Source organism: Hippichthys cyanospilos, chromosome 3, assembly GCF_059441005.1.
Source record: "Hippichthys cyanospilos isolate Australia breed blue-spotted pipefish chromosome 3, RoL_Hcya_1.0, whole genome shotgun sequence".
Taxonomy (NCBI): Eukaryota; Metazoa; Chordata; class Actinopteri; order Syngnathiformes; family Syngnathidae; genus Hippichthys; species Hippichthys cyanospilos.
This window is the reverse complement of record NC_142371.1, coordinates 6743729-6759790: the sequence shown is the minus strand read 5'-3', so window position 1 is coordinate 6759790 and position 16062 is coordinate 6743729. Positions and strand designations below refer to the sequence as shown.

General features: G+C 38.3%; 1 protein-coding gene across 1 annotated transcript; it reads right to left on the bottom strand.

The window, feature by feature from the left end:
- Positions 1–2814: 2814 nt before the first annotated feature.
- On the bottom strand, positions 2815–10739 carry ice1 (KIAA0947-like (H. sapiens)). The gene is made up of 20 exons (XM_088411925.1): positions 10555–10739; positions 10400–10458; positions 10070–10181; positions 9609–9685; positions 9488–9525; positions 9320–9402; positions 9158–9234; positions 9051–9088; positions 8872–8954; positions 8748–8784; positions 8596–8652; positions 8390–8473; positions 7986–8302; positions 5644–7887; positions 4991–5153; positions 4688–4848; positions 4285–4475; positions 3978–4078; positions 3788–3886; positions 2815–3651 (listed from the first exon to the last, which is right to left on the bottom strand). Exons 1-20 carry the CDS (start codon positions 10642–10644, stop codon positions 3470–3472), a joined length of 4293 nt encoding a protein of 1430 aa, XP_088268051.1. The 5' UTR covers positions 10645–10739; the 3' UTR covers positions 2815–3469.
- Positions 10740–16062: the final 5323 nt, after the last annotated feature.

Below are 16062 nucleotides of genomic sequence, written 5' to 3'. Positions count from 1 at the left end.
AGCAGCACTCTCGCTCTTCTGCGCATGTGTGGGGATTTAAATCTTTGAACACACCTCTCAGCACGGGCCACATGCATCAAGCTATTGGAAATATCGCCGGAAGTTTACGCCGGAAATAGCTTTCGCTGACTTCACATGGAATATCTTTCTTTCAACTATACAAATATTTGTATACAATTTAGGATAAAACAATGTACATTTTTAAACAGAATAAATACAATCCATAAGGTGAGAAGCATTAAAAAAAAACAACCATTTAAGTCAGTGCTTCTCAATTATATTTTGCCAAGCCCGACCAAAAGACCCCCCCCCCCCCCCCCCCACACACACACACACACACTCACACACACATACACTCAACACGCAGGCCATAAATGAGATTATCTCTAAAAAATGTTTAGGTATATCTAAACATGTGTCCGTTGTAGCATTAACAAAAAAAAAAGCAATAAAAAAATAAACTTTCAATAACTGTTATTTTTTACAGAGTTTATACGGGTTACAGTTTAAGTCTAATACAGAAAAAACGAACCGAGTGCATCAAAGTGCCTGAAAATAATCTTATATTATTGCAATTACGCGTCACATGACAAAAACAAAGCCTTTTCCCTGGGGCCATCCCGCCGCCCCTGGCCTCGCTTCATGCCCACCCCAAGGGGAGCCCACCACACTATTTGAGAAGCACTGATTAAAGTAAATATGGGCACACAAGCTACCTTGTTCAATAATTTGGACTTTCACAATTTATATGTAAGTTACAACTAAATTGTATTTCCATGCATTTTTTTTAAATGAGGAACTTAAGTCAGGTAACATTCAGCAAAACCTCCACGTTAAAAATTGCAATTATTTTACCAGGAAACTCAACCAAATCGGACGTACACATCAGAACAACGCTAAAGTCACATAGCAAGGAACAGACTAACATCCAGAACGTAAGCTGCACATTTATCAGGTTGTACTATTCTCATGTAAATATTGAAAATCCATTTGTTCAAATTGTATGAATATCTACTCTTTGTTAGAAATTAAACATACTGATCTGATCATGCAAAATCATTGGTTAGTTGTCATTTCATATTCTGATCATCAATGGATGTCAGCAACTCTAGTGAGGATACGTCGCTTTAAAAATGGATGGATGTAGACATTACATTTAGCGGATGCTTTTAACCAAACCCATTGACAAGAAACAAACGACACGAAGACAAAAGAAACAAAAAAGAGATTATATGGCGTTATATTTGTGCCACAATTACGCACGCGCGGAAAAAAAAATTGAGCGGAGAAAATCAAACTGAGCGAGCGAAAACTGATTTTGAGAGCAAGAAAAAAACTATTGAGCGCGTAATGATAAGAGTTTGAGCGCGCGCCGATGGAGTTTGAACACAGAAAAAGAAATTGCTCGCTCAAAATTCCTCTTTGCTCGCTCGGGATAGCCCTCTCTCGCTCAACGTCTCGCTCTCGCTCGCGATACTCCTCTCCCCCTCGCTCAACATCGCGTTTGCTCAACATCGAGCTCTCGCTCGCTCGAGTCGTCCTCTGCGCTCGCTCAGTTCTGTTCACGCGTTACGTTTGTGCCACAAAACCAGCCAATCAGAGCTTGTAAAAGCACTTTGATTGACACAGCTTAGTATCCAATGAGATTGCTTGTACGCTATCCGTTGACGCACTCTCGTTTGCCCTGTGTTCACCCGAAAAGGGCAAACGAGTGTGCGTCAACACGGACTTGGGCTGGAGAATTACTTTTAATATTATTATTATTACTGTATTGTATCATTTGACAGAAATACCTTGTTAGTTTTTGTACTTTAATAATATAAGCCCACCCCTCCCGCCTACGTCGATGTGACGCACTCTCGTTTGCTCGTTCCGGGTGAACACAACAAGCAATCTCATTGGATACAAAGCTGTCAATCAATGTGCTTTTACAAGCTCTGATTGGCTGGTTTTGTGGCACAAACGTAACGCGTGAACAGAACTGAGCGAGCGCAGAGGACGACTCGAGCGAGCGAGAGCTCGATGTTGAGCAAACGCGATGTTGAGCGAGGGAGGGAGGAGTATCGCGAGCGAGAGCGAGATGTTGAGCGGGAGAATGCTATTGCGAGCGAGCAAAAAGGAATTTTGAGCGAGCAATTTCTTTTTCTGTGTTCAAACTCCATCGGCGCGCGCTCAAACTCTTATCATTACGCGCTCAATAGTTTTTTTCTTGCTCTCAAAATCTGTTTTCGCTCGCTCAGTTTGATTTTCTCCGCTCAATTTTTTTTTCCGCGCGTGCGTAATTGTGGCACAAATATAACGCCATAAGATTATAGCAAACACGATCCTGTGCACTCCAGTGATGTTCTGCGCTGTTATCAAGTTTTATTAACGTTTACCATCCAATTGAGATCATCATTAGGGCTGCAGGCATACTGGAGCCTATTCCAGCCGTCTTTGGGCAGTAGGCAGGGTACACCCTGAACTGGTTGCAAGCTATTTGCAGGGGCACAACAACAACCAACCATTCACACTCACAAATACACTTAAGTCTTAGTTTAAAATGTTTCTACGACTGCTACTATTTCAGTAACTTTTCCATTTTATACATTAAGATCTTGGAGAAAATATATTCATTAATACTGTATTTTGATTTCAAACACTACTTTTGAATGACATAGTTCATTTTACTTTGAAAGACCGCATTAAGTTGATGTTGCATTCATCCTGTGAATGATTAAATAATTAGATCTTACAGTAAAATGCTGAAACACTCGAATAGCATACTGTTTTTTTATCCTTACACAAATAAGTCTTGGGATGTCAAAACACAGATTGTATTACATATAGATAACTTTAATAAAAAAAAATAAATGATCTCTGAAACTGTACAGACATTTACTATTGGTGGCCTTGTCATACTTCTAGACAAGTTATATTTGCATGATACATTGTGGAGTGCACCACGGTTAAGACAAAACCACACATCAACATTCAATCTAAAATATTGCCTCAGTACAACTTAATGGGTGTGTGCATGTTATACGGGGTGTGATTAGTTAAAATATTCAATCAAGAATATTTAAAAAAAATACAAAGATGCTTCCAATTATTTTTTTTCTTGTTCCCGTCTAGAAAAAAGGCCATTAAGAAAAATACACAATACAATGTGCAGGGGATTGAACGTGTGGAAAACCTATCAAAACAACTTTTACAAGCTTGCAGTTAATGAATTTGCACAGGCATGAACATTATCAAAAGTCAGCTCTTTTTTCAAGTTGCCCCAGAAATAGCGATGTAGAGTCCATCAGTAGCTTAAATGTCCTTCTCCAGCAGTACACGTTTATACAAGGCTTCACGTTTCAATGCCTATAGTGGTGGTGTGCAAGATGATAGCACATTCTTTACAAGTTCGAATAAATAAATTGGATTTTTAAGGATGCACAGAATATGTTGTAAACAACCTAAGTCTTTGAGAAGCATGCATCCGTCACTTGTTGATCTGTCTGCAGATGGAAGCCAGCTGGAAAATGTAGCTAGTGACAGCAGAGGGAACACTTTGTGATGCTTCTTCACGCCATCCTGCGAGGGCATCCAGGGCTTCTTTGGGGTTGCATGGTGACAAATCGAAGATGGAGTATGCGGCTGCCAACTGCACCTCCCACGGTAAACCTTGCCAAGTACCACACCAAAACAAAGCAAAAATTTGAAATCTCGGTCATCATGAAAATCCACATTATGCTTTATTTGGTTGATGGGACACCATATAACATTCTGGATCATTTTTCCTAGCCCTCACATTTCATACCTTCACTGTGGCTGTGCCTTCCAAAGGTATTGACGACCTTGGCCACAGTAAACACTGAAGAAATGTTCTTCTCTTTGATTCCCACCCGACCGAGGAAACCTGTTTTTTTTTTTTTTTTTTTTTAAATAGAAAATGCACTTATTTTTTTTATCATTTATGGTGAAAAAAAAGGGAAAACTAAACAACTAACCAATTAGTCGGAGGACGGTTGCCACGGTAACATCAGAGATTGGCACTTGCTTGTCTCGGGGCTGTGACACCCAGCTGTTCATAAGTGGCCACAACTCTTTACTGTGGATGACAAAGACATTACTTTTGAATAAAAGCATTCTAGAAAGTATTCATCAATCACAAAATTCAAGAAAAATACACTGTATGTACAAGAAAAATAACATTTCGGGCACCAAATAGTCGAAGCGTAAATACTGTGGTTTCGAAACTTTAATTCAAAATAAGGGTGGTACAATCACAGCATGGTGCATGTTACTGTTTAGTACCTCAAAATATTGTCATAGCTCCACTTCCATGACTTTTGTGCACAAAGCAGATGCAACGTGAAAACCTGTTCCCAAGCCTCCGTTCCAAGGTCGGTACCATATCGACTGTTTTTCAAGAAAGACAACCTTGACCCTGACCTCATCTCTGACAATGTCCGAGAGATCAGGAAATCAATATCACAGGGTGGGCTCTGTTGGGACACAAGAGAAAATTGGTTTCATCAATTTGAAGCAAACCAAAAGGACACAGATGATGACTACAAGAAAATAAAAAAATAAAAAAACCTGTCAAGAATATTTGAATTATATTCAAGAGGTTTCAGATGGCAGTCTGCAAGGCAAAATTTGTTTTCTGCATTCTATCAAAACAGATTGAGCAAATTGGATTAATCCCAACTTTTACCTTTTCCCATCCAAGGTATACTGACAAGCACTTTGAGAGAGCTTGTGGTGCTTTAAGTTTAGTGACTGTGTGTACAGTCTGGCAGAGAAGGCTGCTATGAGACAAAACATTGGGCCATGTTGTCACCATAAACAAAATCAGCTTGGCAACATTGGGAAAATCTGCAACAGGAAAGATATTGAAATGTATGGATCAAATTCTTTAGGAAGTATTTCAATGAAACATAACTTTAAACCAAGTCTGTCATGTATTTCTCACATATTAATTGCAATTGTGTCCTTAACAATGACAATTATCACTAACCTTCGACGAGCAAGCTGTAAGCCAGGATATGAGCTTTTTCAAAGTCTCTCTTTTGTCGGCAGATGGCCGTGTAGACTCTGCAAAGGGCCTGTGCGAATTTTGCGCACATGCCCATCTTTTCTGCTTTGAGTTTGTTCAAGATGGCCAATCTCATGTCATCTGCCTAGAGGTGAACAAAAGAATAAACAGTAGAGCACAGCCACACAGAATGGTCATAGTCATTACCATACTACTGTACAAATACTGTTCTTTAAATGATAAAAACAAAAATTATAATAATTTTATTTGTTCTGATGAAAAACAGCTATACCAATAAGATGGTGAGATTCAAAACTAAAACAGCGATTCAACATTTTTTGGATCGAATATTACAGTAGAAACGTAAACATGTTAATCATAAATCAGCAAAAATACGCTGTTCACACAAGTTAGGGATCATGTGAGACACTTGGTGGATGTCAAGCATACCATATTTGTTTTTTGGAATAGATAAGCAATTGTATTTGGGCGATACACATCTCATTTTGTGTTTTGCATGAAATGGTCTCACTGTGTACAATGTGCCCGGCCCGCACTCATTGAAGTTGTCCAAAAGCAAACAAAGCCAAATCCTAATAATTTACATGAAGCATTGAATGAATAAACATACGAACCAGGTCGCTCTGAGAAATCTCAGCGATGACTTCTTTCTCCTCATCTCGCAGTACGGGTTTTTTGGGCAGGCTGCCAACATGTATGTGGCTTTGAATCACAGGCAACACATCAAAAACCTGATGTTCAATACACTTCAAAAAACGGGTTACAACACTTTCTTCAACGGGTTCTTCCAACGTCGTTGGTAAAAGCATTTCCTTACTTTTGATCTGTTTGAGCTTTGGTGTTTGAAGAGCTGCTGAATCAGAGTTTGGTAAGGAGGCAGGCACCGCTTGACTGACATCTGAACAATTGCCATCTAGTCTGAGACATTTACTGTTTTTAAGCTCAGGCAACTCTGTAGCAGGCCGTTTTTCTCCTTTGATTTCGGTCTTGATGAATGCAGCAACCGTGGAAGTAACTGTTGTAAAACTGGACATCTGACTGTCGGTTGAAGATGGCGAGACTACACTCTCCGCAGAAGTAATGTTAAGATTCCCTCGAAGAATGCTCAGTGTGCGAGCACGTGCAGACATTTCTGGGTACATGCTGTCCAGGATCCTCATTGAGTTTTCTTGAGGTGGACAAGGTGTTGTGGACGATGAGGAATTTACCACAGCGGGCAGGCGGCCAGGGACAGGCACCGCATGTTTAGGGGTAGCAGAGCCAAATTGAAGCGGTGACAAGGGGACTCCGTTTGAAGAAAGGGGACTGCTGAGGATCGAAGGTGGACAAACTGTCTGACTGTTGAAAGTCACAGGGGTGTTGGCCAATCTATCCACTGGGGAGGGAAAGGAGAGCTTTCCAATGGCATGGCTTGGAGTGATTGGTCTGCCTGCTTTTGTTGGTGTCCTCAACGGGGTGATGACAGGAGGAAGTGGTGGACCCATCTCAGTGCGCACTTCGCGTATGGACTCCAACTGACCAATTGCTTCTGTCCCTGGGACCACTGTGGATGCAGTACTTACAATCATATCATGATTTACTTCATCCGACATTACAGATGTCTCGGATTTTTCACGAGTTTCATCATGATGCAAATCGATACTAACCTTTTCTGCAACACTTTTGCTCTGATAATTCTTGTGCTTTTTGTTTGTTGGAAGGCATTTGCTGTTTGCTTCAGGATATTTGTCCGCAGTCTTTGAATTTGTGTTTACACTGGGTGATAAACTAGACTGATTTAAATGACTGCACAGCAAATGCACGTTCGCTTTCAAAGGTTTTCTTTGAAAGTTGACAGTTATATCTGAAGATTTTTCTCTTATTGTGCCATTCTGAAGATCGCTCAGTGGAGCTACGGTGTCATCTGTAAGATTACCCATTGGCCCAGGTGGTATATTGCTATTTGGGCCTGACAGCAAAGGTGTTTCATTAGCTCTAGCTCTTACAGTTTCAGGGTGTTCTTGCTCTTGTTGGTCTGCAAGACAGACTTTTTCATTTTCTTTTCGGTCTTGACTTTTGTTACAGGTGATATTACAAGTAAGGTCACAGCTTGAGAAGCAAAGGCCATCATTTTTCATTTTTAAGTCCCCGCCTTGATGTCCTGCATTTTTGGGGAGATTTAAGTCAATAACATCTTGACTTCCCTGCACCAAGAGGCTTGTGTCTTGATTGTTGTTTGCGGTTTCCCTGTTCAAATCATCTTTGTCCTGTACAGGGGTGATGCAAGTTGACGAAGTAATTGATCGTACAGGCAAATCTTTCACTCTGACAACACTGTTTGCTTTGGGGGATTCTCCAAAAATCGTGGCATGTAATTTGCCATTACATACTTTGTTCATAACTTCCTCTGTAAAACCAGACTCACCCTTGTTTGATTCTTCTTTCGTGTGTTCCTGGGATTCTGTAGAGTTACAATTGTCCATGTCTTGTACGCTACTGACAGCACAACTAGTATGGGATTGATCAATAATAGGATTTTCTGGAGTATCCTCAACATAGCCAAATGTTTCTGATGCTGAAAACAATAGTACCTGCTCCACAGGGTTCTCCTCAACCTGCATTTCCTCACCATTCGTACAGGATCTGACATCCTTTGGCTCTGTGGTTACTCTTGAAATCTGTACATTAGAGTCGCATTCCATTTCATGGGATGTGACTTTAGGTAAATGTATACCTTCCTCAACTGTTGCTAAATGGGGTTTTGGAGAAAGGTGTGACTTTACTGCAGTGTCATGAGATGCCGTTTCATCGGGCCAGTGATTATGTGTGAAATTTTCTGTTTCTCTTTCCCCTGGCTTCATAAACTGTTTTTCATTCTCCTGAAAGGAATAAGGAAACATGTTAAAATTCAATGAACACATAGGCATAACCTGTGTGTGTTTGTTGGTGCAAAACTGAATAAATTTGAGGGTCTTACAGAGAGAGGAGACAGGCAGGGACGCAGAGGCTTAAACCATTCCAATACCTCATCTACGCTGGGCATTTCGGAATCCTCTCCTTGTTTGGATAAGTGATTATTGCTTGCTGGAAAGGGCTCTTGCTCTAGCTTTGTGCTTATTATTAAAGCTGATGCATGTTTCTTGCTTTTCTGCACACACGGAGAGATTTTCAACTGTGTTTTAGTGGATTTTGCCTGGGTGGGGGATTTGAGTCTTTGGCTATCGATGATATCTAGGAAAGGGGTCTGGGATTGACCACCCTGAGGGATGCCTTTGCTTTGCGTTGAGGTGGGTCCTGAAATTATAAAAACCACGAAGGTATGTGTATGACAAATAGGAGCACAAAGTATCTGAAGAGGAGGGTGCACTCAGTAGACCTCACCTTGTAAATTCAACAAGTTGGCTGACTGCAGGTGTTGCGGTTCTACACAAGCCCACAGATGCTCTAGAAGGACTCGAACCTTTTCTGTTAAAAGAAAAAGGGAGGGAGGGGGGGGGGGGGGGGGGGCACCAGCAAGATATTTTGAAAATGTTGTGACAAGTTATTGAAGTTGATATGGTTAGTAAAAATTGGTGTCAATAGCACACCTTTGTTGACAATATGTTCTGGAAGTATTTTTGCTTGAGTTGATGTACTCCTATAGTCTAGGTAGAGAAAATTCATACACATTATGAGTGAGTACTGTTCAACTGGTGCAAGCGCATGTAAATCACAGTGTTGAACGTTTTAAAATACTTACCTTTGTTTCTTTCTCGCTCGAGTTTCATAAGTCTTCCCTGTAAATATAACATTGTTTAAATCAACCAGGTTAAAATGTCCATTAGAAATGTCCCAATCAGAAATGTTACTTCATTATACTGTACCTGGAGGTCCAATATGTTTCCCTCCAGTAGGACCTTCTCCTTATTCAGAAGTAATATTTGTTTATTTCTTTGGGAAACTGATTCTGAAAGCAAGTGTAAAACATGTATTGATGCACCTAATTCATTGCATATAACTTTGCTTTTACATACAAATAGAAGTTGGTAATGATTTTAAATACCTTCAAGCAGTGTAACGCTATTTGAAAGTTTTTCTTTTCTGTTGATGGACAAAACAGTGTTAGAAACCTAATGACATAAAACGAATATAAAGAGCAATTTTACTTACATGTTTGTTATCCTTTCTTGTTCTTCTATCAATTTTTCAATGTTATTTGCATTTTCTTCAGATTTCTTCAAAGATATCTGAAAACAGTCAGGTCAATGTTAGATTTCACACAGATTGACATTACTAGTGTAGCAGGCGTTTTCAGAGTGCATTTTTACTTACTTGTAGATTCAGCAAATCATTTTCTAACGTGGCTTTTTCACGCTTCAGTTGTGCATTTTCAAGTGACTGCGTTTCCATGATTTCTAAATGTTTTAAAAAGCCAGTCTTAAATGACAACAAATATTCAGTTACCTTCAAAGGGTGTTTCTGTGTGTGATTTCATAATACCTTTAATGTCTTTTAGTTGGTTTTCAAGCTTCACATTCCTAAGGCAGAAGAAACACTTTGAAAATGAAAAATAAAACCATAATCATAAAATGGCAAAGTTGTTGTTGGAATGGTAGCTTACTCAGCTGATGCAATACTATTTTCTTGCTTCAACTTGTCAACCTCTTCAGACATCTGATCATAGTCTCGAAGAATCCTCTACAATATTTCAAGTTGGGGATTAATACATTTGAAGCAAATCAACTTTCAACCAAATGTTGACAGAAATATTGACAGAAAGCGATCATTATGATGGTCTATGAATCTTAAGAAATGACTGCAAAGGTTTATTACAATATACCTACATTCATCTAATAGAAGAGCATTTTACGACCTTTCTACTTGTCACTATATATATCATTGGCTACCAATGTGGTTCCCCAGACAGAAAGTAGCACTACCACAAGTAGCCCACAGGTAAGATTACGCCTATTAATTACGCTGAACGGATTAAGTTCATAACACGGGGGCCCACTGTATTTGCAATAGGAATATTGGACATCCAAATAAAAATAAACAAATAAAAATATGAAATAAATATACCTTTTTTTCTGCCAATTCTGCTTGTACAGATTCGTAGTCCGCTGTCTTTTTCTCCAAAGTAACCAAGCGGCTCTGAAGGTCTTCGTGCTGTTGTCGAAGAGTGATTGTGTCACTGAAAAAAGCATATCCAATTAACGATTAATTGGAGAAAGTGTAACTCACATAAAATAACTTATGTCAATCCTCAAATGTTTTACAAGCAATTTTGCGTCTCCAATGTTATGTCGAAAATTGTACTTAAAATATGCAGTAAAGAAAAAATGTAGTATCAATCGTGTATCATTTCTGTGTGTTCTTGTGTGTTGTCGTTATGTATGAGTCAATACTCACTCAGTAACCATAATCTTCTGTTTCAGTGACAAAAATGATGCCACATATTCCGTTAAGCTCTGAATAAAATTACAAGGACATAACATTGTTTACATGTAAACAAATTCGCTTTGATTTTAAAAAGTGAAACTATGAAGCGTTCACGTGTAACAGACCTGATGCAAAACGGAACAATTTTGACAGTCCCCCGGCGTCGCGTCCGAGGCTATTGCTACGGTTTGGGGCTGATTGTCCCCTGGCATCATGGTACTAACAACAATAATAGCAAACACAAACTTTAAGACACTAAAATGTATTCTCAGCTATATAAGATAGCCTCAGTGGTTCAAAACAAAACACATTTCTCGAGTCTACGACGTTGTCAAGGACCCAGGGCAGGACCCAATTGTAGGAACTTCCAGAAATGCCAGAACAATAAAACAATGATTGCGATTCAATTACTTAGTTTGGATATCAATCACTCAACACACGATTAATTAATTTATTATTATTCCTTTTATATGCATCAGTGATTTTTCAATTTTTATTTGTTTTTATTTTTCTTCAGACCATGATGAATTCTAGACTGGCAATCCTTCTTGACCTAAAAGGCGTGACAACCAGTTCCTAAACACTTTGCTACAGTTCAAAAGCGTGCCTCCGCGCCAATCGCTTCTAACGCGCAGCTACTCATAACAACAACTAAGTGTGGTTTGATTCAATTTAATAAAAATTAGCAGATTTACAAGAAGTATTGTGTTAGTGAAATAAATGTGTGCGGCGACGACCTTTTAGGGAGAATTGACAACAGTGTCATCTACTGGTGATGGATTGGAATTTTCGCTGTTCGAATCTCCCGTTGTCAAATAATATAAACGGCACGTCTGGTATTCCTAAAATAAGAACTTTACTTTCAACAATAACACAGCATGTCTGAATTAAAATGATGTGAAAATTGTGCATGTTGTACTCGACAGCATTGTTTGTTCGGATTTGTTGTATTTATTTTATTTTGCTTTGAATTTAATAATATCACCGGTAGATGGTAGTGTTGTTCACACTATGGGTCTGACTAGTTCTCAAGCGAAACCTATCTGCTTGCTATAAAACTAAATCTATAGCGTGCGCAGACGTATTTGAGGTATGTGCTCAAACGAAAAACTAGGCAAAGGTGGGCCATCAGATCCAGCAAGGCCTCTCTGTGACATGATTACATCTTATCATAATTAAAATAAGTCAATTTCATTTATGTGTGTTTGTGTGTGAGTATATGTGTGTGAGTATATATATATATATATATATATATATATATATATATATATATATATATATATATATATATATATATATATATATATATATATATATATATATATATATATATATATATATATATATATATATATATATATATATATATATATATATATATATATATATATATATATATATGTCCAGATTCTGTTCTCTTCGTGTCATACTATATTCATTTGGTTATTTGGTTACACTCCTTCCAGTGTTAAAGTTTTTGGTTTTTCCCCAATCAATAGTTGCAGGTTAGAGTTAATAGACAGTTGCAATAGAACCCCAGGTCGCGAGGTGTCGATTTAAGGCCTAGAAAGGCTCACATTGAATGAGACATGTACGTGATTGGATACTCAGCATGGAAGGCAGTGCTATGCAGGCCAAGCAAGGTGTTTGGCTGTTGACAATCCCTGTGTCCTGTACTTCTGTGGAGTCGTCATTCTCTGGATTTTTAAAACAAATTAAAACATACGATAGAAAATGTTTTCCTGTTGGAACTGAAACGCACAGACAGACTTACAAGCAAGTCATTGAAATCCTCTTGAGGAAAGAAAGAAGAATGGATTTTGAGTTGAATTCAGTGATTTGGGAGACAGACAGTTTTTGGGGGAGATGGACAATTTTATTGTCCGTTTTATTGTATTTTTTTCTTTTTTAAAGTGTTTTTGTAATTGTACTTCATTCATATTCTGTTGTAAATCCCTAATTGCCGGTAAATTGGGAGTGTATGCGGTATTATTAGTTCATATGTGTGTATGCTGGGGGGGGTCCATTTTTGCGGACTGGTTGTGGCAGGCATGTTGCTGGGCAGCTAAACAGGTCCCACGAGGGGGTGTGTATTAGACTTGTTAACATTGTATTGGCGGCCGATTAGCCGCGCGTTGAGTTATGAGGCAGTCACTGCGGGAAAAGGAGGACATTGATAGAGAAAGCGTTCAGTTGGTGCTCAGGAGTTGCCACTTTTGGCAGTGGATTTTGCAAAAGGAATAAAAGTGACATTATTGAGTCATACAGTATGTGTCCGATCGCTCATTGGTCTGAGCTGCTGGGTGGATGAATTGCTCCAACGCAGCCTCCTTGGCTACAATATAGTTATCTCTCTCTGCAACATATTCAATTAATGGTAAAGAAATAAAATGATGTTCTTATATTTAACTGCGATTTGCATACAATCTTATTAAAGCTTGCCTGCTCTTGGCGGGCTTCATAATACTTTGTGAACAAATAATTTTGAATTGCCTTTTATTTTTAAGCTTTATTTTTGGAAATGAAACCCACAGACAAATTCTACTAGCAAGTCATTGAAGTCGTCCTGAGGAAAGAAAGAGGAATGGATTTTGTTTTGACATAAGTGTGGGACTGACATTTTTTTGTGAATGTAAGTATTTTATTTAGTTATTTTTTCATTTTAAATATGTTTTTGTGATTTTATTTCATTCATAACTAATTAATGGTAAAGAAATAAAATGATGCTTTTATATTAAACTGTGATTTGTAATTTATCGTACAAAGTTGTCTGCTTTTGGTAATGCTAAGTTATAATTGCTGGGTGTATTGACGTTTAAATGCCCCGGAAAATAGCCTGTGTTGTACACCATTAAGGTGTATGCCCTGTAATGCGTACGTGTGGTTCTGAGGGGTATTTATTCGAGTCGAACACCACTGAAGGCGTGAAACGCACAGACCGCCACTGAAACTAGAGCACAAATCAATAACACATTGTTTTACAATCAAACCAGAATAAATAATAAGTTGAAAAATTCAACAGCAAATCATTTGAAAGAGTCCTTTTAGTCAAGTAAACATATACAAATTGGATGCAATATTAACAAAGTAAAGTTTTGCATTCATCAGATCAGATTATTTATGATAGCAAATTAAATACATTCAACTGGTTACTTGTTGATTTTTAGCAGTCAAGATTGTTTCGATTCTTTCTTTAGTTCCTTTTGTGACGTGAAATGAACAGTGCTGAAACCATTTCGCCAGTGTGGGAGGTTATCTTCAATCGGTGCCTTCTAACTTAAGTTGCTGTGATTGATGTGGCTGCATCCTGATGGAAAGATAACTGACTTTAAGTGGTCATCTAAGTGTCTCTGAGGCGTAAGGGCTAATCTTTCCAAACAGATGAAACCATAGATAGTAATGTTTTGAACAGTGCTAAGTAAGACCTGCTTTTAGTAACGGTTTGCCTTTTACCAGATTTATCTTGACCAATTTGGACTATTTCTACAAAGGTGCTGTCTGAAAGCCATGGTTGCATTTACGAAAGACAGTTTATCACGAGCTCCTTCTCTACTTCTTGTACTGTTAAAATGCTTTTCACGATAAATACCACTTTGAAAGTTGGTTTCTTCATTTGCCATAAACAATTCATTTAAGTTTTGAATTGAGTAGAGTGCTGGCAGAAAATTACACAAGCTTCAGTTTTACAATGTGTGTGGCTCATTTCTCATAAGATGGAATGAATTAATGAAGCCTCACTTTGATTCTGAATGTCATAAAATACACTCACAGCACCCACAGATGTTTGTCTATAGAACAATGACCAATTAAAGTGAAACATCTTCCACAATGTGACTGTAACCACTATTAACACGTTGAAGACAAGAGCTCAGTCAAACATTGGGAAAACATCTTTCAAAGAACAGACATACATTTTGACTTGTAATTTCAGTCCAAATGAGTTTAAGCTCTAAATAAAATCTGCATTCCAGAAAGAACAAAAATGTGAAGATAACACATTTATTCCGGATTCCGAACCTCTACAAATTGCACATTGATGTCCATTTTGAGACAGTTGCAGAAACACATGCCGTTCAGAATTGCAAACAAGGTTAACAATGTGAAATAGATGAGAAATGTCCATATCACAGCTGTCAATCTTTGAAAATCCACTTCCAGGACATCTATCCTTCCATTTTCTATAACCACTTGTGCTCACGAGGGTCGCTGGCTTGCTGGTGTCTACCCCAGCTGTCTTTGGGCAGCAGGCGGGGTACACCCTGGACTGGTTGCCAGCCAATCATAGGGCAGACAGAGACAAACTACAATTCATGTTCCCAATCACACCTAAGGACAAATTAGAGTCCAATATACCTACCATGCATGTTTGTCTGACTTTCAATAGTTTTAGCATTATGTCAAAAACATGAGTGTGAGACAGATATCGAAGTACAGTAATAATATAGTAATTGTAATAGGAGAAAAAGGATATTGTTTAATGCTCTGTTGCACAAAATAAAAATTATTGTCAGTATATTAAAAACAAAATATTACTTGTTCAGAATATGATATATGTTATATGATATGATGAAATGGAGAGACTATGTCTTTTGGGTGGCAGGGGCAAAGAAAGTCTGGGCTCCCCTAATTAAAGCTGCTGCCCCTGCGACTTTCCAAGCTGTAAACAGCCAGAACTCATGAATTCACCATCAACACGCTATTCAGCATCTCCAGTTTTGGAACTAGTCCTCAGCGATAAATTCTGAGGGACCCTGGCCGTGCTCCTCCACATCCCGCGGCTGGGAAAGTTTTTGAGTCTGTCTGCTTCTGTCGATTCTCCACTCAAAGCTGAAAACAATTATTTTTACGAAGCAGACGGAAAAACTGAATCCCTCGGTAGCAGGATGTCGTGGACAAAGTTGTGTCTGCAACAGGCTGGTTGTCTAACACATAGCAACCTTTTTTACTCATTGTCAACCAGTGTGAGCAATGTGGCTCATAACTGACTTTGAACAATTGCATACTTTGTTGCATCAATACATTCTTCTTCTTTCTTATTTAAGGAGATATGCCTTACTTATGAATTATGGACATGTGATGTTAGCCCTGATTGCTGGCTCTTGCTGACCAGTTATGTTTCCCCCTCTTTTTTTTCTTTTTTTTTTTTAATCAAACAATGCACATCTTCTTGCAGTACGTTTTAGTTGTACTTTATAAATCCTAATGTGTTGAATCCCAGAAGCTTTCATTATTGAAATGTGTCTCCCATGTGGATCTAATAGAATGACATATTTCAGAAAAACAAAGCAATCGTGGAGAAGGTGATTAACGCTGTTGTATTTTTTCATGCCTGCATGTTCAATGATTTGTCTGTTTCTATCTGTGCTCGTTTGTATGAACGTAGCATTTGAGATTGGTTTACATAATCTGTACTGAACTATGACTAACATTTACATTAGACAAGCCATTTAAAACAAAGTACAGTATTTGCTTTAAACAATATGCTATTTTAGAAACAGATCTATAGTTATAGCTATAGTTATAGTTAACTTAAAAAAAGAAGTTATTGGATAAATTGAGAAATTTGTCAAGCCTCCTATGAAACAGGATAGATGAATGGACTGAAAGTAGACTAATAAAAGGCAGGGGCTGGC